The following is a 23,477-nucleotide window of genomic DNA, read 5'->3' on the forward strand; positions in this document are numbered from 1 at the left end:
GCACTTAAATTGTACACCACGATATATAAAAAGTTCTTACAACTCAAAAACAACAAAAAAATAAATTTAAAAATGAGCAAAGGGTAGTGCATTTGACTGCAAAAATGAACAAAGAAGGGGCCTCCCTGGTAGTGCAGGCGTTTGAGGCTGAGTGCTGTCAAGCTGTAGCCAGCCACTGGGCCAGGCAGGAGTTCCATCCCCAGCCAAGGAGCTAACCCACATGGCGCAGCAGACCTCTCCTGCCTCATCCACTGCTCCCCTCACAGTTTCAGTAGATCTGCCTGTTCTGCAGCCCACTCTGTCTCTGGTGAATCCTTATACCCCTGCCCCGTACCTCTGGTCTACACCCCAGTTCTTGTATGCATAAAAAAAAAAAAAACAAATCTTAAAAAAAAAGAAAAGAAAAGACGCAAACAAAAAGTTTTTGAGTTGGTAGCACTCTTTTTTTTGTATTTTTAAAATTTCCTTAAATATTGTTGATGTATTGTGTTTACTTTTTTAAAAAAGAGTAAGACGTGTAGAAACTGTAAACATAGATATAGTCAGCACACTGTTTTAAAATAATACGCTAGCATTTTTTAAATGCTAGTAAAAGAAAAAAGTGGTACTACTGATTTTTGGTCAAGCACATGTCTTTTTTTGTATGAATGTGTTAATGGAGAGTAAGAGTGGGGTTATCTATCTTTTCCTATATTTAAAAAAAGTATATGCATTACCTAATATCGTTTGCCTTTAGCTGGTAAGTTGACTATTTTTAGAAATACTTAAGACTTACATGAAAAATATTTTCTACTTATTGTACATTTACCTCTTATCACAAAATAATATATTAAGTAAAAATTTAGAGCAATAGTAAATGCATCTGGGATAATTTGTAAATAAATTATCCTAATGAAATCATTCCAAATTTGAGGGACAAATAGCTAGAACACAGTGATGAAAGGAAAAAAATCATTTTGCCTTCAAATTTTTCCATAAATAGAAATATGCATCTATCCTATTGAACCACCAAATATTTTATATATGAATTTCTGACAAGCTAATGACAAATACAAGAAAAAACTTAGGGAAGCCAAGGTTTCAACATTTCCAGAAAAAGAAATAAAAACTCTACCTCTAAAAGAAGATGTGAAATTATCTGAAACTCCATAGAAACAATGTTTAACAACTTACAAAGATTCTTTGTTAAGGAACTTATTTGATCTCCTTTATACCTAACATGATTACTCCCATTTCATAGACCAGATAATTAGTATATTATTATTTCCATTTCATAGATAATTAATATTGTATTAATTAAATATTCTAAAATATGAGAATCAGGTCACTGATTAATTATTTTGACTCTCTGCCAATTTATACTTCCTGCTATGGCTAATACAATTTGCTTCTTTCTCTTACCATTCATGTTAATACCACAGGGATCAAGTTGTCCTATGGGTATTTACAAAGACAGCCTGGTTTAATAACCTAGTTTTATTAGCTCTTAAGAACCAGATTTTACATACTCAAGGGCTTAGTGACTGTGTAAATGTATGTGTGTGTGTGTGTGTGTGCAATAAAATTCCTTAGTCCTTTGTTCTTTCTTTGGATGAGGTTTGTCTCTTTCATCTGTCTTCTGCTAATAATATTCTTTGTTCTTGAGTGTCCCTTTGTGTATCTCTTTCAGTAGGGAACTAGTGAGAGCCTACTAGGCCCAGAACTAGATGTTAGTGAGTGGGAGATCAGTAAGATGAGATTCTTGCTCCCAAGGTATCACAGAATAATCATATTCATAACCCAAAGTGTTGATGAAAGCATTTTATAAGTCTACAAAAAGGACTTATTATAAATTGTGAGATGCAATTATATGTCAGTTCTAACAACTTCTTTAGTCTTACTAAAATAGAATGAATCAATTTTCTATATAGTAAGGCCCTTTCAATTTCCTAAACATACCTGGTCCACATATCCTCAGATCTTAATCTCAAACATTTCACATTTTAAAAACAGCTTCTTCTGCTCTACTAAATGATAGCTCTTCTCATCCTGGTATCTTCTCCATTTCCTGGTTAATTTTAACCAGGCTTCTTACATCAACTATTTACACTTTCTCTAATATTTTTTTAGGTTTTACTTCCATGTCATGATAGTATACATTGTGAACTATATCTAAATATGTACATCAATAAGGGCAGCTAAGTTTCAGCTGCTCATTGTATTTTTACTATCTGTCCCTTAACTACTTATCCTATGAAGGACATACCATACTTAAGCAGAGTATCTGTTTTTTGCCAATTAAATATAACCTTTTTAATATATGGCACCTTGAAAATGTATGTTTAAACTATTTTTCTTGTTGCTGGTGAAACAAAAATGTTTTAAAAAATTGTCTAATTATCCTAGCAGTTAAAAACAATAGAACATTTGTAATTTTTTGAAGTACAATAAAAACGTACTTATTGATAGCAAGAACACTGATGCATAAAACAAAACAAAAATCATGACCAACAACAAAAAATATTTTAGAGATTAAAGGTAAAGATTATTTGAGTTAGATTTTATATAAATTTCAAAGTAAATTAACAAGCAGCTTACAGATAAAAGCATCTAGCAAATACTGATAGTAATACATGTAAGAATTACCTTCTTTTAAAGTAACAGAAAACCTCCCAAAAACTAGTTACAGAAAGCTTCCACATAATGGTTCGAGAAGGTTGTGTACTTTTCAATAGCTACTGCTTGAACAAAACAATATAAAAACATTATGAGAGATATAATGTCGTATACAGCAAGTAAAACTATCTAGATTACACATTCCTTCAATAGCAAAAAAAAAAAGTCAGAAGATCAAAATCTTAAAGATAAAAGATACTTACATATCATCCTTCCTTAAAAATTATTTATTTTATGTTCAACAAGACTTGTAATCAGGGAAATGCTAATCAAAACTACAATGAGATACCATCTTACACCAGTGAGAATGGCACATATTAAAAACACTAGCAACAACAAATGTTGGCGAGGATGTAGAGAAAAAGGAACTCTGCTGCACTGCTGGTGGGAGTACAAACTGGCCCAACCACTATGGAAAGCTGTGTGGAGATTTCTCAACCTGCTAAAGATGGAGCTTCCATAGGATCCAGCAATTCCACTCCTAGGTATTTACCCAAAGGACTCAGAAATATTAATCCAAAAGGGCACCTGCACCCCTATGCTTATAGCAGCACTATTTACAATAGCTAAGCTATGGAAACGACCCAAATGCCCAAAAATAGATGACTGGATCAAGAAGATGTGGTACATACACACAATGGAATATTACTCAGCAATCAAAAAAGATAAACTCATGCAATTTACAGCAACATGGATGGCGCTGGAAGGGATCATGCTCAGCAAAATAAGCCAGAAAGAAAATGAAAAATAGCAGATGGTCTCACTCACAGCAGGAATTTAGAAAACCTAAATAAGGGACCAGGAAAAACCTAATTATAAAAAATCAAAATCAACAAGCATCTATAAACCAGAGACACATTTATGGGGGGGTGGGGAGGAGGGAGTAGAATCAAAACAAAGGGAGTGGGAATTGTATGGGGACTATAACCAAGATGAAAATGCATACATTGTGCAAAAATGAAAAATGATATAAAATATGTATAAAATAAATAAGTAAAATTAATTTAAAAAATTGAAATTCCAATTCCATGCAGAGGTCTTTAAAAAAATTATTTATTTTACAAATGAACAATCCTTAGAAATAGCTTAGTCTACAACTCAATATTTTAATTTCATAAATATGGGTGGCTGGTAAAACTTTATAAAATAATATACTTCAAACATAAAGAATGCTAAAATCACTCAAAGTTATGAGTATCTCAGACCAAGTCACATATATCATTCCAGAAAATAAATATTTGATAATAGATAATAGTGTGTCTGTGGAGATTGTACACATAAAATTTTCACGTGTGTATATAGGTGCATTACATATATATGTATATATGTCTGTTGTGTATAGTGATAGCTAGCTAGCTAGCTAATCTAAGTGGAGAAGATAAATAATTTTATTTAAAGTATTCTGTTTCATTTTTTGTGATAGGAGTAAAGATTTTGCTTTTGAGATTACAGTCATAAAGCATTATATTACAGAAGAGGAAGAGTAAACAAGGATATATACAGGATAGGATTTAGATAAACTTAGAATATGGAGAAGCAGTATCTTTGAACATGATTATAGGAAAAATAATCTCTAAGGAATCCTTGTATGATGAGAAGTAGAACAAAAACTTAAGCCAAATTCTCCTGATTTTTCAGCCCCACTTACATATATAAAGATGACTCAAAAATTATACAAGAAAATATTTTTTCTTACTAAAAATGGAAAGGTAATGTCTTTCATGGGATTTAACTTTTCACATTCCCTGTCTTATTTTTCAGAGAAAAGGAGACCTCATTACCACAGACTGATGATAATCATTTAAAACAAAGAACAGGGTATCAATCAGCTTTCATTCCCATCTTTCCTGCTGCTTCTCTATGAGATGTTCTAAAAGATAGCTATATCTAACATAAATAATCTACAAATAGTACAACATTTATTTATTTTAAAAATAAAATCAACACTTATGAGGCATCAAAGAAGAAAGACCAGATTATAGATTCAGGCCTGTACAAGTATTACTGGGAGACATAAAATCTCATTCATAAACAACAGCCAATATAACAGTTGTTTCATTTTCTCTTTCTCTCCAGGACTAATTAGCATTACACACAGTATGTTCCTTGTTACAAATGTCTTTTCAGCTTTGGAACTATAGTATCTTTTGATTATCCAAAACTGATGCAGGTTTTCACTTATGCAGAGCCAAACACTCTTAGCAACACTTCAGATTAACTAAATAAAAAAGTGATTTTAATAAAATAGAAACAACATTCACAAATGGATGCTACATGTATACTATCTTCACTTTGTGAGTCATCATCACTTTGAAGATTAACTGTAAGAAAAAAATACCTCTTTATATACTTACTGCTGAAAGGCTGCCATCGTATTCTCCAAATTTTCTCCAGCTCCTGTGAAAACATTAAACTTCATTTACTTAGCTATTTAACATTTTATTTTCCAGAAATTCATTTTAATAAGACACATCTAGTGAAAGTTCATATTTATGTTATGTAGACATTCCAAGTGCTTTAAAGAGTGTACTTTGTTTTGTAGCATAGTTATACTAGGAAGAATGAAAAAATCGAAACATAGCCACAGGAATGCAGGAAGTTTAGAAGATAAATAAGACTTTTAAGCTATAATATTTGCTTGTCAGAGGAAGACGGAAAACAGTGTGATACAAATATACCTCCTCCTTGTGGAGAACTATAGGTGTTTTGGTGGAGGGAGGGCTCCCGTGACTACACCTGGAGGGGAGAGGGGATCCTATATTGTCAAAACAACATCAAGGATGTAAAACAAATGGTATTTCAACAACAACAACAAAATTTAAAAATAAATAAACCTCCTCAGATATAGTTAAACCATCCTTCCTCTGTATCCCCACAGTCTAATACATCTCCCTACTAAGTAAGGTATGTCTCACATTATAGCATAAATTATGTACCTGTCTCTCTTCTCCCTTCCCCATGAATTACTTAAAAGAAGTAACTGTGTTTTAATCACTGTGACTGAAGGCAATATAGTGTAGTGGTTGATAAAGGGACTCAGGAGTTAGGATCTCTGCTTTCAAATCTACTTGATACTAGTGTGCCTTGGGAAACTTACCTATCCTCTCTGGCTGTGCTTCCTTATCTATAAGAATGAAAATGATTGTACCTACTAATATATTATTAATTATTGGCATAATTAAATAAATTACATGTCAAGTGCCAGGTCATCCATTTAAAAAATGAGTTTTTCACTTTAAAAAAAAAAAAGATTTATTTATGTATCCAAGAACTGCGGTGTAGGCCAGATGTGTGGGGGGTGAGAGGATTCACCAGAGACAGAGTGGGGAGCAGAACAGGCAGACGGACTGAAGACACTGTTGAGGGAAGCAGCGGGTGAGACAGGAGAGGTCCGCTGCACCATGTGTTTATCTCCCTGGCCAGGGATCGAGCTTTTGTTGCAGTGGCTGGTGATAGCTTGACAGCACTGTGTCTTTAACCCCTGCACCACTAGGGAGGCCCAGTTTTTTACTTTTTAATATCTCTGAAGTTAGGGTGCATTTTATAATGGATAGTGTATATTAGTTTAATTGGCAAGATTTTCTCTTAGCTGTACATTAAAATTTGCATTTTATAACTAATGACATCAGATTCAATGAAATAGTATAGGGGATATTCAGTAAGAGATCATTGCTGTTATTATTGCCATTATCACAGTAACTGGTGCTTGGTGAATGTTCATTAACTGAAGCAAAGAATAATACTGCAGTTAAAAAAAAGAACACAGAAAAAAAATCTATCTAATATATACTAGGTAAATCAGCATTACTTTAAAATTAAAAGATTTCTGGATCACTGAATAATTATTGGACTGTACAGAAAAAAGGCTTAAGCAACACTTTTCCAAATATTTTGAGGAAAAGCCCATTTTTTTCTCAACAAATTGAGGAAATTCAAGTTTAGGGTACTGTTTGAGTATTAGCATTAGAATATTTTCTCAATAATACCATCTAAACGTATGTGTGAAAGAATTAAAATTTTCTTCTATTATATAATTAGCGCCTCCCTGGTGGCACAGGTGTTAAAGACACAGTGCTATCAAGTTATTGCCAGCCACTGAGGGACAAATTCTTTCCCCACTGGCCAGGGAGCTAACCCACATGGCGCAGCAGAAATCTCCTGTCTCATTCGCTGCTACCCTCAGCAGTGTATTTCAGGTAATCCACCTGTTCTCCACACTCTATCTCTGGTGAATCCTCTCAACCCCCTCTACCCTCCACAACTTTGGACTACATCCCAGATCTTATATGCATAAATAAATAAAATCAATCTTTAGGGCCTCCCTGGTGGCGCAAGGGGTTAAGACGCAACCTATGAAGCTGTCTGCAGCCACTGCAGCATGAGTTCGATCCCCGGCTGGCCAGGGAGCAACCCACATGGTGCAGCAGACCTCTCCTGACTTGTCCGCTGCTCCCCTCAGCAGTGTACTTCGGTCAATCTGCCTGTTCTGTTCCCCATTCTATCTCTGGTGAATCCTCTCACCGCCCCCCATACCTCTGGCCTGTACCCCAGCTCTTGTATGCATAAATAAATAAATCTTTAAAATAATTTTTTTAAAAATCAATCTTTAATAAATAAATAAAAGTACACAGAAGCCAGTTTGAAGGAGCTCCCACTGACCAAATCTGAGACAATGTTTGCATCAAAATGATGATAGCAACAGATTTCAAGCCATTGAATCAAAGTAGGGGATTCTGAAATCATTTAACAAATGAACTGAAAATGTGATAAGGAATGGAGTATTTATGTAGTTTCTAAGTGCTGCTCTACAAAAATAGTATTTACAAAGAGAAAAAAAAGTAACTCCACAGTGGGAAAATCTGGCAGACACACCTTAACCAAATGATCAAAGTCAACATCAATAGTTCCTTCAGATTGATTTTCAATTTCTTTGCTTTTTGGCCCAACAAGTCAATAGATTACCTTAAAAAACCAAATTAATAGCAGTTAAGTCCAGATGGTCAGCATACTAATGATTTCTAATATGCATTCTTTTAACCTTACAAACCCTCTACAAATAATAAACATTACTTTTAAAATAGAGGAGATCAATAAAATTAAAATAAAGTAAAATGGGGGGGGAGGGGAACAAAGTCTTAAGCACATGTTGTATGCCTGAAACATTCTCATTTTCCCAATCTTTCTTAACTATGAAAAGCTATCAGCCTCATAGTGGAGGATACACATTTTCCAAAATCTTCATTTTTTTAAATTAAATCAAGTCTAATCATCAACACTGCCAAAATAACAGCTAAATCATTTTTCTCCTAATGACAGAATAAATTTATTAATTATCAAGAACATATCTGCTGAATACTCAAGTCTGAATAGTTTGCCAGTGAGTTTTTTAAGTAAAAAAGGTGTTCTGCAAGGGGTCAGGGAAGAAAAAAAAAGACAAACTAGCAGGCAAACTATCTGAGACATATAGCAGGGGAGTGGGCAGAGAGAGGGGTCAAAACAGGGGAGGGAAGAGCACAAGAGACTGTGATTGACAGTTCACAGGTGATTTGGTGGTGAGACTTTTCTAGGGATTACACCTGAAGGGAAAAAATGAAACATTGTACAAAAATGAATAATGATGTTAAAAAAATAAGTCAATAATTAAAAAAAATAAGGTGTTCTGTGGGGAAAATAAAAGGCTAATTCAGCTCACAACTCAAAAACATATATGCTTTTTCTTGGGGCTCCCCAGTGGTGCAGCAGGTTGAGCACAGTGCTGTGAAGCTGTCTGCAGCCTCTAGCATGGGTTCGATTCCTGGCTGGCCAGGGAGATTCCCACATGGCGTGGCAGACCTCTCCTGTCGTGCCCGCTGCTCCCCTAAGCAGAGTATTTCGGTCCTCTGCCTGTTCTGCTCCCCACTCTGTCTCTGGTGAATCCTCTCACCCTCCTGCACCTCTGGCCTGTACCCCAGCTCTTGTATAAAAATAAATAAAATCTTTTAAAAATATATATATGCTTTTCCTTAAGATAACCACATATAATTTGGTATGAAGCGAAAGTATTGTATTTCCAATTTTTCACAAATACTAATTTATATGTACTCAAAGACTGAAATTTACTAAAATTACTACTACATGAAAGATATTCATAAGTGAATTATCTTTTTATAAACTGAGTGGGTGATGGTGAAGAATAAATACAAGGCCTACTAGTATATCTCCTACTATTGCTTTCATTTGTGATTTCATTAAAGTGACTGCAGTTTTATCCACTATTGCTTTGCACGCATCAGTGCAAATGTGAACAAAGTGAAAAAGTTATATATAATGTCTTATGGAAATCGTTTTGACCTTGCAGACAACCAGGAGTCCACAGACCACATTTTAAAAACCACTGTCTTAATCAAAGATAATAAAAGTCAGAGGCATATTTATCTCTGGGGATGGAAGAGGATAGACAGGGAAGGGAATTTTATGGGATTTTAGAAAAAGTCTATATTTTGATTTGATTGGTGGCTACTTGGGTGCAAACATGTATTTTTTAAAAATTAAGCTACTACATGCGAGCTAGCCCTAATTTTTAAAAAAACCTTCAATTTTTTTAATCTTACAATTTTTTATCCTGATATATTTAACTATATCCTAACAAGGCTTTTTGAAAGCAAATATTTAGGAAAATATCTACTTCCCACGACGGGTTTGCATCTAGTAAAGGAAAATTCCATTCTAGTCCCTAATAAGGGAAAAGAACAGAAGGAAGACTTTTAACCCTTCTTTGTTACCTCATCTCCTCATTCCATGGGAGCAAAAGTGACTCAGGACAAAGAGTTGTTTGTCCATCTGTGACTCAATCCTTCACTCCTCTTAATCTGAAGTGGCCCAATCTCAGAAGAAACAAAATTTCTGCTTATCTGTAAAGTCTGCCAGGCAGGCCCAGAAGGAAAAGGCCTCCAGCTCTAGTATTAAGTTCAATCTGGAGAGAAAATTATGGAGTCCATAATGGAGTCACTCTATTAGTGACAAAGTTAACTGCATATTTCTAAACTGGTTCCAAACTGGGAAAGGAAAAGAAAGCAGTGTTATTAGCCTTCTCAAATTCTAAACACAAGGACTTTGTTATATACATCTTTAAGAAGAATAATCTACAAAATAGTGTTCAATAAATATTTTGGACATTTTTATATAAATTTGTATATAAATATTCAAAATATATTTTGAATAAATTGTGCTTGAACCGATGATATCTGAAATTTGTTTCAAAATAATCTCAGTGAGTATGGGCAGGGATACAGAAGAAACCAGACTGGGTATGAGTTAAAAATTGGGTGTTGGAACAAAGAAAATAATCCCGTCAAAAAATGGGCAGAAGAGCTAAAAAGAAACTTCTCTGAAGAGGAAATGCAAATGGCCAACAGGCATATGAAAAAATGTTCAACATCACTTGCAATCAGGGAAATGCAAATCAAAACTACCATGAGATACCATCTTACACCAGTGAGAATGGCACATATTAAAAAAACTAGCAACAACAAGTGTTGGCGAGGGTGTGGAGAAAAAGGAACTCTTCTGCACTGTTGGTGGGAGTGCAAACTGGTCCAACCGCTATGGAGAGCTGTGTGGAGATTTCTGGACCTACTAAACATAGAGCTTCCATATGATCCAGCAATTCCACTCCTAGGTATTTACCCAAAGGACACAGAAACATCAATTCCAAAGAACACCTGCACCCCTATGTTTATAGCAGCACTATTTACAATAGCTAAGCTTTGGAAACAGCCCAAATGCCCAAAAATAGATGACTGGATTAAGAAGATGTGGTACATATATACCATGGAATATTACTCAGCATTCAAAAAAGATAAACACATGCAATTTGCAGCAACATGGATGGCGCTGGAAGGGATCATGCTCAGCGAAATAAGCCAAAAAGAAAAAGAAAAATACCGGATGGTCTCACTCATAGCAGGAATCTAGAAAACTTAAATAAGGGACCAGAAAAATGAATAACTATAAGAAAGCGAAAATCAAAATCAACAAGAAACTATGAACCAGAGACACTTTTTCGGGGGTGAGGGGCGGGAGGGGAGGGATTGGGGTCAGAATGGGGGGGTTGCAATTGTATGGGGAATATAAAAATAAAATTTATTATTAAAAAAAAATTGGGTGTTGGGTTCAAGGAGTCTTACTACTTTTGTTTATGTTTGTAATGTGTGTATATTTGAACAAATTCAAAACACACTTATTGTTTCATCTTTTGATTTGGAGTAAAGGCATTAGGGAAAAGATGGGATAGAGATTCAATACTCTGAGATAAATTTCCCTACAGTTAATATTTACACTGTCTGCCTGCTTATCTTTTAGGTCTGCTTCCCATATTAATTTTAATTGTAATGAATTAAAACGTAATTAACTTAAGGATGCAAATATTATTATTTAAAATCTTGATCTACTGTATAAGTTTATGAAATTAGGTAGCCAGTAATAAATAAAATATTGAAAAGGTTGTCAAGATATTCATACTTAACAGACGGTGCTTAACACTTTATATATTATTTGATTAAAATCTCGCCAACCGGGCCTCCCCTGGTGGCGCAGCGGTTGAGCACTGGGCTGTGAAGCTGCCCGCAGCCTCTGCAGCGGGCCAGTTCGATCCCCGGCCCCCAGCGGGGTCCCACATGGCGCGCAGACCTCTCTTGCTGTGCCCGCTGCTCCCCTCAGCAGTGCATTTCGTCAGTCTGCCTGTTCTGCTCCTGGCTCTGGCTCTGGTGAATTCTCTCACCCTCCCGCATTTCTGACTACACCCAGTGCCTGTATAAATAAATAAATAAATCTTCAAAAAAAAAAAAAAAATCCCAACAACCATGATAAACAATACTATCCCCAGAAAAAAAGAAATGGGTGAAGTTACACAGCCAACGTGGAGAATGGCAATTCAAGTAAAAGCGTATCATTTCAGATCTCACGCTTCACTCATAACTAAGCTGCCATTTACATAACACTGTTATTTCAGTTTTACAGGTAAGTTACTCATAACAGTCCTTACTTCCACAGTCTGCTAATTGCCTGTAGAGCTTGAAGCTAAATTCCACAGTGATAATATCCACAAATTACTTGTTAGATTCATATGGTGAAAGCCTGGAGTGTAACTAAGGGACTAATTAAGAGGTACACTAGTCCCTCTCCAAGGACTTATTTGGTACTAGCTCTTCTTTCATGAAACAGTGTGAATTTCTTTCCTTTCCAATTATCATCACATCATTCATAAAAGCACACTTGCCGCTAATTTTTCTTTTCCTTCAACAAGCGGCTTATATACTGCCTGACTTTGCTAATAACCATTCTACATTGAAATGGAAGTTTAATTTTTAATTAGTTATCAAGTTAATTATGAAATGTGGAAGAGAACAAGTATCACAGATTTTACAAGCTGCCCTAATATGATTTGTTCACAATTTCTCTACATTCCTCCTGCCCATCTCTTTACAAGTTCACATTTTTTATTTCTTTGAGAAAAGCTTCTTTGAAAATTCCCAATCCACTTTATAGAATCACCATATACTTTCTAATTTTTCCTTATATTTTATCTTTTCCTCTCTTATATAGTGTTTCATAGCTACTTGTTGATTAATTTCTTTTCCCCCCAATTATGTTTATTGTGATTGGTAAATTTCTGTTAGGACAGGAAAAGTAAAGGAAACATATGCCTTTTTTGTATGTTTAAATCTTTAAATTCTGTAAACAAAAGGAGTATCTGTTGTTTCCTCTTTAAGTGTTAAAATCAAATGTGCTATATACCAATAAACATTGTAGACTTGTTTAGTAATGCTCCCAACTACCTCTATCATTATCGTCTGTATATACATGATATATGTGTGCATATGATGGGCGATGTTTATAAAACCTAAGACAACATGTGTCAACCACAAAAGAACAACCCTCTAGATTAAATATTTCCTGACATTGCAAAACACAGCTTAGTACAAATAAAACATATCCTAGCATATGAAGATAATTTATCTCAACTCAAAATAAGTTATTCAGTAAATCAAGCAGCAAAGAAATTTCCTTCTTCATTTCTAAATTCATTTGTTCACTTAACATTTACAGTGCACTTCAGAAACAGTATTTATGATTTACGTAAGAGCATAAAGAGCTCATAAGGAGTAGAGGGGAGTATTCCTAAATATGGGTTCCCTGGAGCACTGCAACACTGTTTCTATATTTCAAGCATAAGAAAAACTAATAAAATTTATATTTTCAGATATAGAAAAAATTAAATACATCAATAGCATAGAAGTACAAAAGAATTATATTCAAACTGTACATAGATATACAGGCAGTGTTTACTGACTAACTACTACATGCATTCTCTCTTCAGTGATAAATGTTTTTTGTTATGTATCTTGTCACAATCTCAAAATTTGTTGATAACAATATTTAATTTTCTAAATTAAAAATAAGTATACTTTTATTTGCTTTATTAAGCAGAAAAATATTACTAAATGATAAATGACTCCACTGCTAATTAGATGTCAGTAGGAACGGGCTAAAAACAAAAACTAAAAAGAAAAAAATTTTTTAAAGAAAAAACATTTTTAAAAAGGAGTGAGCCAGTTGACAAAAATGTTACTGACAAGTAAGGAAGAATTCCCTAAAAATAGGAATGAGGGAACAAAAGCTTAAGGGAAAGAATCAGCACTGTGATGGAACATATTTCTGACTGCAACTGCAAATACTTCTTCCAGTGGCACTATCAGACTCAGACTGATGCCTGAGTTTCCTCCTTGAACAACAAACTAAAGTTTAAGATCCTGAAGCAGCCAGAGTCCAAGCACACCCCTTACCTTCAAAGTTATTACTTGATGATCCACCTGTGGTAGGATGCCCAGATTATGACAGCACTCTGCCTTGAGGCCAATGGAATAGAGTAGGTGGAAAGGTGGGGACTTGATTGGTTGCTGATACTGTATTTTAATTCTTTGGCCACTTGACCATAATAAATGGACCTCTTTTTAAAGTCTATTGTTTAATTCAATGACTCACAGAGATAAGGGTATATTAAAATAAGTCACTTCTCTGTTAGTAAATGACTAGCTAACTCAGTGAGGATATAAAATAAATGTATAAAAAGTATGACTTCAAATGTATGAAAATACATACACAAAGGATATGCTTAAAAATGTTAACAGAATTTGGTTAGAAAATTTTAGAAACTATTTTTTCTTTTTTTCATTTATGTATTTTCCACATATTCTATGGTGGACATGACATGAATTATTCAATTCAAATATACATAATATCAATAAAATTCATAATGTCATATAGAAATGTTAAAAATGGCCTTTTGAGGAGTAAGCCCACCTTATGCTTACATTTTCAAAATTTTAATGAACATTTTTGCTTTTTACTAAGATTGATTGTCCATGAAAGTGGAAAGTACTCTGTAATGTTTCAAAAATTAAATGCTGTAGACTTGTTCTGTCTTACTTCTGCTTGAGGTAAGAGTACTGCTTGAGAGTACTGCTTGCTCTCTAACCCAAAGGTACATCTTTAGTACTACAGCTGTTTTATCAATATGTTGTAATTATAAAAATTGTTCTTTGGTCAAATTAATTTAGGAAATACAAGGCAAGTATCTAGTGTGCAGTAGACAATTAACAGACAACAAATTATAATTTTAATTACATATTAGGATCTTTTCTAGAGGGTAGAGACATAAGTACTAATAAAACCTGAAACCTGCCCTTGAGGAACTCAGTCTAGTAAGGGAAGCCTATGTATTAACATATCCTATCATAATGCAATACAATGTATGCTTTAGAGAGGTAGAACAAAACAAGTCCACAGCATGTAATTTTTGAAACATTACAGAGTACTTTCCACTTTCATAGACAATCAATCTTAGTAAAAAGCAGAAGTGTTCATTAAAATTTTGAAAATGTAAGCATAAGGTGGTCTCACTCCTCAAAAATTCAGTTAACACAAATGTAAAACACATAAAAGTAGTTCCCTGTATCCATGCTTACATCTCTAAACACTTTTACAATTTTCAAAGTGCTTTTTATATACCTAATCATCATAACCCAAAGAGAAGCAAAGCAAACAGTCCCCAATTTACAGTAAAGGAAAATAAGACTTATTCCCAAGCTGAATTCCTGATAATCCAGAACCTGACTCAGGTGATAATTCTTTTATAGAAGACATAAAATAGCACACTTTAAAAGTTTCAATTTATATACCAATCCTGGTATAATTACCTTATACATATATAATGATCAATGTTTCAATTTTGGAATGGTTATTTATCTGGTTTGTATGAATTTTAGGAATTTGTAGTCAAGGGAATGTAGAATTAGTCCAACATTTAGCAACAGGCTAACAGAGAAACTGATTGCTATTATCAGGGTCCAAGGTGAAAATAAAAAGCAAGTAAGGAAGTGACTCCTTTTTAGTCTATTATTTTCCAGAAATTTAGTCTCTTTTTTTTTTTTTTAAGATATATTTATATAAGAACTGGGGTACAGGTCAGAGGGTACAAGTCAGGGTGAGAGAATTCACCAGAGAGAGCGGGGAGCAGAACAGGTAGATGGACCCAAGACACTGCTGAGGGGAGCAGCGGGCGAGGCAGGAGAGGTCTGCCACACCATGTGGGTATCTCCCTAGCTGGCTGGGACTCAAACCCGCGCTGCAGAGGCTGTAGACAGCTTCACAGTGCAGTGCTCAACCTGCTGCACCACCGGGGAGGCCCCAGAAATTTAGCCTTTTGACTTACAAAGTATTTTTCAGTAAATATCTTCACTATCACTCAGGATTCAACTGTATTATCTGGTGACATACTCAACAAAAGCACTAATAACATAGGGACTTTCTACAGCACTTTAGGACCATTGTAGAGATAAACAGATTTTGGGCCTGCAAGATTCTCAAGAAAGGTTCAATTACATTGTTGAATATACAAACAGTGAAGCCACATTTACAAATAAAGTGGAAATATTTATCTAATGAGTGAAAACAGAACAAATGAAATGACTTAACATCTAGAGAAAATATTTTTACAGAATTTCCATAGTGAATGAGAATTGGAGATGTAGCTTATCCTGGCTTTAATACCTGCAGTGTTGATCTAGCGCACATTTTTTTGCTGTTGTTCTCTCTCTTTTTTTTCCTTTCTAAAAAGTGTTTAATTTCTTACCTCTATGGAATACTGGTAAGGGTGTCACAAAATTTCGAAGATTAACATGTATTTCTTCTAAAATAAAATTTATGGCAACAACTTAAGTACTGAAAGTTGGGTTTTGGCTTTGACACCTTAGTAATCAGATGTCATTCTATAGTTCAATTATGTGTATGTTAAAATACAGATAAACTAAATAAGCAATAACATGGCCTTTGGCTGGTGATCCCTTAAAACCTTTGTTGCTTTTCCCTAGTGGGAGACTGACAGAACTACTGATGTCAGCCTTTAAAATTACATTTAGCTGATAAAATTATGTACAGAAGAATGAAAATCTATTTCTGTGATATTTCAAATGTTATTCCTGGCCAATTATTATTAGAAAAGGAGTTATGATACTAAATCAAGTTTAGACTGAAAACCTAGAATTCACCTGAAATTTCAAGTATTAGACTGCACGTTCCAAGCAATTTTAACCTAGTTTACCATTCATCTCTGAAGAACCGTTAACATTGATTGAAATAACAGCATTTTATAACATTCTATCATCATGTTTGAAATAAAACAGACACTAAGAGGCTAAGGTTTGGCCTGCTTTCTGGGAAATAAGAGGGTGAATTATCTAGGCTCCAGCAAGTCACTTTTCCAAAATAGAGATATTTTTCTTGAAACAAATACTCTCCTGTCATAAACTAAATCAATTTTTGTCTTTGGAAATCCCTATGTCATAGCTAAGTCCAGGGTGGGGCTAAAAAACAGGTGCAAGGTTTGCATGCCTGGGAAGACGTTCCAGTTTCTGTCCCAATTCAGCCTAAACTCTTAATCGTGACCTTGGGAAATGTCCCCGGCTCTGGGACTCAGTTTCCCTTTCTTCTTAATTATCGGTGCTGTAAGAGTGGGGGGTAGGGGCTGGGGGTTGGTTGGGGGGGGCGTCCCCCAGAGACTGCAGACAGCAGGCTGCAGCAAGCTCCAGGTTCACGCATCTCCTCAGCCCTGGAAGCTCCTCGCTCCGGATCTCCCCACAAGCTCAGTCACTGACCCGCCCCCAGCAGTCAGTTCCCGGTTCCCTGGCGAAGGACCCCCGGCTCTGCCCCGCCAACTCCCCTTGGGTCTCGCTGACAAGAATGGACCTTGCGATCATCCCTCCACCTGTCCAGAAACGCTCCCTCTACCCTTCGTTCTTACCCGGCTCCTTCCTACCTGAGAGAACCCCTGACACAGCTGCATTCGAGAGACCCCCACCCTTGTCTCCGTCTCCAGACCCCTCTCCTTTCCCCCTGGAGACCTCCCTTCACATCGCCTTCACCTCCCGGGGAGCCTCTATTCACACACCCCCATTCTTCCTTCAACTCTCACGTATTTCCACCCGCCTGCCTTTTGCGGAGCTGCAAGGATCCTCAGCTCCAGTCCGGAAAAATTTTTAAAAAGCCTCCCCCACCTCCGCCATTGGGCTCTGAGGACCCCCCTCACCTCCGCGGTGAGATATGTGTTTACAGAGGAATCGCTGCTTCTTTCTCTGGTGCAACAAGGTCGGGTATTTGAGCAACAAGAACGAAGTCACCAAGTACCCTCCAAGGGTGGAGAGAAGGTAGAGAGCCGCGGCGGACGACATCTCAGCCGCCGAGTGGGAAATCTCCCCCTCCCGGCCTGCTGAACGCCGCTGTGGCGGCAGCAACGGCTGCGGCGGCGGCTGCTCGAGGTCTGCTCGCCCTCAGCCGGCGGCCGCGGTGCAGCGCACTTGTGCGCGCCGGCCCAGCACGCAGGCGCGCGGCCCGGGGCGCCTGAGCAACAAAGGGCTCCGGTGCGCAGGCGCTCTCGGGCTGCTGGGGAGAGGTCGCGTGGGGCGCGTTTGTCACCTAGCTTTGTGGTCAGAACCGCAGCGCTTCAAAGAGCCTCCGAAGGGCGGCGAACGCCTGTCAGCTTGTCAGTGCCTCCGCCATCACTCAGGAAGAAGAGCTATTCTAGAATCGCCTCCGTGAGGCCTGACACAATTAGAAAAGCCACATGGGAAAACTCCCGGGGCTTGATTTAGCCCCCACTCTAAGAAGCGCAGAGAGAGGTGTTACCTATGAAGGAGTTAAAACCTACTGAACAATAAACCCACCCATTTGTCTAGCCCGGAGAGAACGTTCCCTATAGTCACACATACTACAAAATGTACTCACTGATCAATCAAATATTTGATGGGCGGACTTCTTCCTTCACAATTGCATTGTGAAAATGCATTGTGAAAATGCAATTCTCGTGCCAGAAATATTTGTTGACTTAGATGATCATGTAAAATAAGGAAAGGTTGACTAGGTTACAGTTATCGCTTGAAAGTCTTAGAAGCAATGTTAGAGGAACGCCCTGGTTGGCAGATTTCAAGTTTTCTTAAATGTGGCAACTACTATTTATAATGAATAAAACATGTATATGATAAATATTACCTGGGGAAAATCTACATAACTAGGAATATTGAACTCTCAAATATAGAGGCACCCATAGCTTAGCAGACAGAGACCTGAACTTAGAACCACAATTACAGCTATACCATGTACAAGTTGAATGGCTCTGGCTTATCACTTAGTTTAAGCCTCAGTTTCCACATCTGTATAATGGGTATAATAAAATCTAACCTCATAAATGTATTTTGAAGATCTACTGAAAACATTAAAAGTATCCCAGATAAGTAAAGCATTATGTCATATTAAGTAAAGCATTGTCATATTTAATGGAAATAAAGTCTCAATGATATTGTAGAGCTTATTAGATAATCAAAGTGAGGATTCAAACCCAGGAAGCAGTCCACAAATTTTAATCTGGTCTAATAACACAAACGTGAATTTTTTTTTAAAGACTTATTTATTTATTTATTTATTTATTTATACAAGCACTGGGTACAGTCAGAAGTGCCGGAGGGTGAGAGGATTCACCAGAGCCAGCGCGGGGAGAGCAGGCAGAACGACAAAATACACTGCTGAGGGGAGCAGCAGGAGAGACAGGAGAGGTCTGCTGCGCCTCGTGGAACCCTCGCCGGCGGCCATGGATCGAACCGGCTCTGCAGAGGCTGCGGGCAGCTTTGCAGCCCAGCGCTCAACCACTGCGCCACGAGGGGAGCCCCCACGAATGTGAATTTAATTTATGTAGGTAGGAACACGGAGTCACTGACATTAAGAGGTGATTATTCTTGATAGGAGGGGCTTCTAGTTCTGAAATGTCCGTACCTAAAAATCTACTGATTTTAGAGGAAGACACTGCAGGATTTAATCTCTTACTTTTTAAAGAAAGCATTGCAAATATGTGGTTGGGTACCCATGGTGGCTGATGTTATCACAACAAGGTTATCAATGTCGATTTATTTTAAGGAGTTGGAGAAGATGGCACTAAGGAAATTCCCACATAAAAATGTCCTTTGAGGGGACTCCCCGGTGGCGCCCCGGTTGAGTGCTGGGTTGCGAAACTGCCCGCGGCCTCTGCGGCGCTGGTTCAATCCCCGGCTGCTCCCCGGCCTCCGGAGGAGGGTCCCACATGGCGCGCAGGCCTCTCCTGCCGCCCGCTGCTCCCCTCAGCAGTGTACCTCCGTCCTTCTGCCTGCTCTGCTCCCCGCTTTGGCTCTGGTGAATTCTCTCACCCTCCCGCGCTTCTGACTGTACCCAGTGCTTGTATAAATAAATAAATGAATGAATGAATGAATAAATAAATAAATAAATCTTTAAAAAAAAAAAATGTCCTTTGAGGGCCTCCATGGTGGCGCAGGCGGTTGAGCACAGCGCTGTCCGCAGCCTCTGCAGTGCTGGTTCAATCCCCGCTGGCAGCAAAGCAACTCACATGGCACGGCAGACCTCTCTTGTCTCGCCTGCTGCTCCCCTCAGCAGCTTATTTCAGTCAGTCCGCCTGTTCTGTTCCCCGCTCTGTCTCTGGTGAATCCTCTCACCCTCTCGCACATCTGGCCTGTTCCCTGGTTCTTGTATAAATACATAAATCTTTAAGGGTCTACCCCTGGTGACGCAGCGGTTGAGTGCTGGGCTGCAAAGCTGCCCTCAGCTTCTGCAGCGCCAGTTCGATCCCCAGCATATCAAGGGTCCCACATGGCGTCACAGACCTCTCCTGTCTCGCCGGCTCCTCCCCTCAGCAGTGTACTTCGTCAGTCTGCCTGTTCTGCTCCACGCTCTGGCTCTGGTGAATTCTCTCACCCTCCTTTGCTTCTGACTGTACCCAGTGCTTGTATAAATAAATCTTTTAAAAAAAAAAAAAGTACTGGAAATTAAACATAAACTATTAGTTGGCTTTTGTGCAAGAGTATAATTGTTCCAAAAACCGAGTGCAGTTCCTATTTGCCCTATCTTAGAACAGGTGCAAAGTTGTGGGAGACAGAACTAAAAGATGGCAATGACATGGCCATCTCTATTTTTCACCTATTCTTAGCAATTTTTCACACTTATAATGTCATATTATTGCCTGTGGACCCCATGTTGAACACTACACACTTGTGATTCAATGATTTCAAATTTAGGAGAGTGCTTTCTAAAAAACACAAACAAAAACTAAACCGAGTTTTAAAAAGGCCAAAGATACAAAATAAAAGGTTTAAATCAATTCTATAAAATTGCTTACCACAATGTCTTGCATATACTAGCCATTTTTTACCTGATTATAAAAGGTAAGAACTATCTGAAACTAATCAAGATTTATTAACATCTCATCTCAAACAATTACAATCATGGGATACCTGTAAAAAGTAAATTTAAGACAAATATGTTATTTCACTTATATGTGCAATCTAAAAAACAAATAAGCAAACAAAACAAAACCAATCTCACAGCAGCAGAGAGCAGATTGGTGGTTACCAGAGGGAAGGGAGATTGGGAAATGAGCAAAATGGGTTAGTGGGATAAAAAGATAAAAACTTCTGGTTATAAAGTAAGTAAGTCACAGGGATGCAGTGTACACTACTGGGTCCACAGACAATTATACACTATTGCAAATTTGAAAAATTGCTAAGGATAGAAATAACCTATTATAGTGATCATTTTGTATAATATACAAATGTCAAATCATGTTGTACACCTGAAACTAATGTTAATTATATTTTTTAAAGGTTTTATTTATTTATTTATGCATACAAGAACTGGGGTGTAGGCCAGAGGTGCAGGGGATGAGAGGATTCAGAGACAGGTGGGGAGCAGAACAGGCAGATGTACTGAAATAAACTGCTGAGGGGAGCAGCAGGCGAGACAGGACATGTCTGCTGTGTCATGTGGGTTGTCTCCCTGGCTGGAGTTCAGACCCATGCAGCAGTGGCTGCTGATAGCTTGATAGTGCTGAGACTTAACCCCTGTGCCACGAGGGAGGCCCCAATGTCAATTATATTTCAATTTAAAAAGTAAATTTAATTATTATCAAAAGTTTATGTGTCCCTCTATTTGGAGATTCATATATATACTTCTTTAATCTTTACTATCACTTTTTGTGATAGATAGGAACTCTCATTATCATGTTAGAGAAAATAGTACTCAAGGAGTAAGTAAATTACCCAGGTTTCTTAAGTGCTGGAGTCAATATTTTTTTTTTATCTCAATCTACCATAATACTGTTTTATACAAAAGAAAATATGGGACAAGAGATGGTATATAGGAATATAAAGATTCAATAGTTCTAGAGAGAAGACTGATATTCTTAAAGGAAACTAGGGTGTTTTGGGGGTATCTTACCTAATCTTGCTGACATTAAAAAATGATCCATTCACTTTTTTTTTTTTTTTACTTTTTTTTTTTTATTTTTTTTTTTAATTTTCTAGAGGCAGTCTTATTTATTTATTTATTATTTGTTTGTTTGTTTGGTTTATACATGCACTGGGTACAGTCAGAAGCGCGGGAGGGTGAGAGAATTCACCAGAGCCAGAGCGGGGAGCAGAGCAGGCAGAAGGACCAAAGGACACTGCTGAGGGGTGCAGCGGGCGGCAGGAGAGGTCTGCTCGCCATGTGGGACCCTCCTCCGGTGGCCGGGGAGCAGCCGGGGATCGAACCGGCTGCAGAGGCTGCAGGCAGCTTCGCAACCCAGCGCTCAACCGCTGCGCCACCGGGGAGGCCCGATCCATTCACTTTTAAGATCAGAATCAACTAATCACCTTGTCTCTTTTCAATATAGAAAGAAGTTCAATCTATATCTCTGTCTACTGTGCCTTCCCTGGTAACTTCTCAAACTGACCTCCCCTTTCCTCATAGTCCCTAAAGTCCTTCTGCCTTTGCTAAGCTTTTTAAGATGACATCTACAGCCACATGAGTTACTCAGCCATGCTGTGTCTCTTCCATGCATATGAAGGTATACATGTTATTATTAAACTTTTTTGTTTTTTTCAGTAAGAGTCAAAATAATCAGTTAATAATTAGTTAGATGGAGAGACAAATTTTCATTCTTATTTTCGAAGAAAACAGAACATAGGAAGAGTGTAAGTTCTGAAATCAGTTCTCAATTTAAATCCTGGCTTTGCTACTCTCTAGCTATGTGACCTTGGACAAATTATTTAACCATTTCAGGGTTTAACTTACTAATCTATAGAATGAGGATATCTACCTTGCAGTCCCTTGAGGATTAGAGACAATATATGCAAAATGCATAATAAAGAATGAATAAGAAGAATATAGACTAGTTTTCATATTAGCTCACATTCTCCTTTTCCTAATCAAACTATAGTAAAATGAGCATAAACACTCATTAAATTATGGTCTAAATTGGGGGCCAATCACATTTCTCCCTATATATTTTATTTATTTATTTAAATGAAATTGTATTGACTTACCACTGGTTTACAATGCTGTGTAATCTTCCAGAGTAGTTTCATACTTAGATATGTGTATATGCCTCACCACATCTACCACCGTAGTTCTGTTGCCTTTTACACCATCATATTGGCCCCCGAGACCCTTTTCTTCCACTCTCCCCTCCCTTCTGTTGTGGTAACCACCATATTTTGCAGTTTCTTTATATATTTTGAAGTCAAGACCTTAATAACTGCTTTAAGGTGGTAGCAAGATGTGGTAAATACTGTATTTCATATGCATTGAAACTAAAAATCTCCAATTCTATTTGTTCAACAGTTCAAAATCAACTTGTCTAGAAAGATATAATCAATTACAATAAAATTTTTCTATAGTAATTTATTTTGCACTTGTCTAATTGGTGATGTAACTGTCACCATGTTGATACTGGTGAATGTTACTATAGATTGACAAAATATTTCTATCACATAGCAAATTGTTTCATAGTACAGGAATTTTTAAAGAATAAAGTGTGTAGTAAATCCTGGCTTTAAAAGTTTTAGTTAAAACAACATTTTAGTTCAGATAAAATTCAGACTCAAAATATATTATCCCACCAGTCCAAGAATAAGAGTGTATTAACATCTTTTTTTTTTTTTAATTTTGGTTCTTTTTGGTTCCTTAGGATCAAATTCAGGTATCAGAACTGTAAACCAAACAACAGGACTTTTTATCAATTAATTCTAGATAATCTACTGGATCATCTTGTTTTGAAGATATTTCAGGAGCAGCAACTTAAAGAAAATTCCAGCTAAAGTATCACTTCAGCAAAAACAAAGTTTTCACTCAACATGAGTATGTAATACTCAGTTATGATAGAAACATGTTTTATTATGGACAGTGAAGCCGAAATAAGAGAAAATAGAAGA

The 23,477-nt window shown here is 37.0% G+C and overlaps 1 protein-coding gene across 2 annotated transcripts in view; it reads right to left on the bottom strand.

The window, feature by feature from the left end:
* The window catches only part of GDPD1 (glycerophosphodiester phosphodiesterase domain containing 1), a 34,725-nt gene extending 17,205 nt beyond the window's left edge, over nt 1-17,520 (bottom strand). Inside the window, exons 1-2 of one of the 2 annotated variants that reach the window (XM_054689061.1) lie at nt 7,528-7,598; nt 5,010-5,052 (exon numbers count right to left, since the gene is read on the bottom strand). In XM_054689061.1, the coding sequence (XP_054545036.1) occupies nt 5,010-5,026 (17 nt within the window). In that variant the 5' untranslated portion in view covers nt 5,027-5,052; nt 7,528-7,598. Of the gene's footprint in view, nt 1-5,009; nt 5,053-7,527; nt 7,599-17,278 lie in introns of those variants that run through there. The other variant, XM_037493601.2, reaches the window with a different exon arrangement.
* Nucleotides 17,521-23,477: the final 5,957 nt, after the last annotated feature.

The sequence above is a fragment of the Talpa occidentalis genome, unplaced genomic scaffold (assembly GCF_014898055.3).
Source record: "Talpa occidentalis isolate TD23 unplaced genomic scaffold, MPIMG_talOcc4v2.1 talOcc4.7, whole genome shotgun sequence".
Lineage (NCBI taxonomy): Eukaryota > Metazoa > Chordata > Mammalia > Eulipotyphla > Talpidae > Talpa > Talpa occidentalis.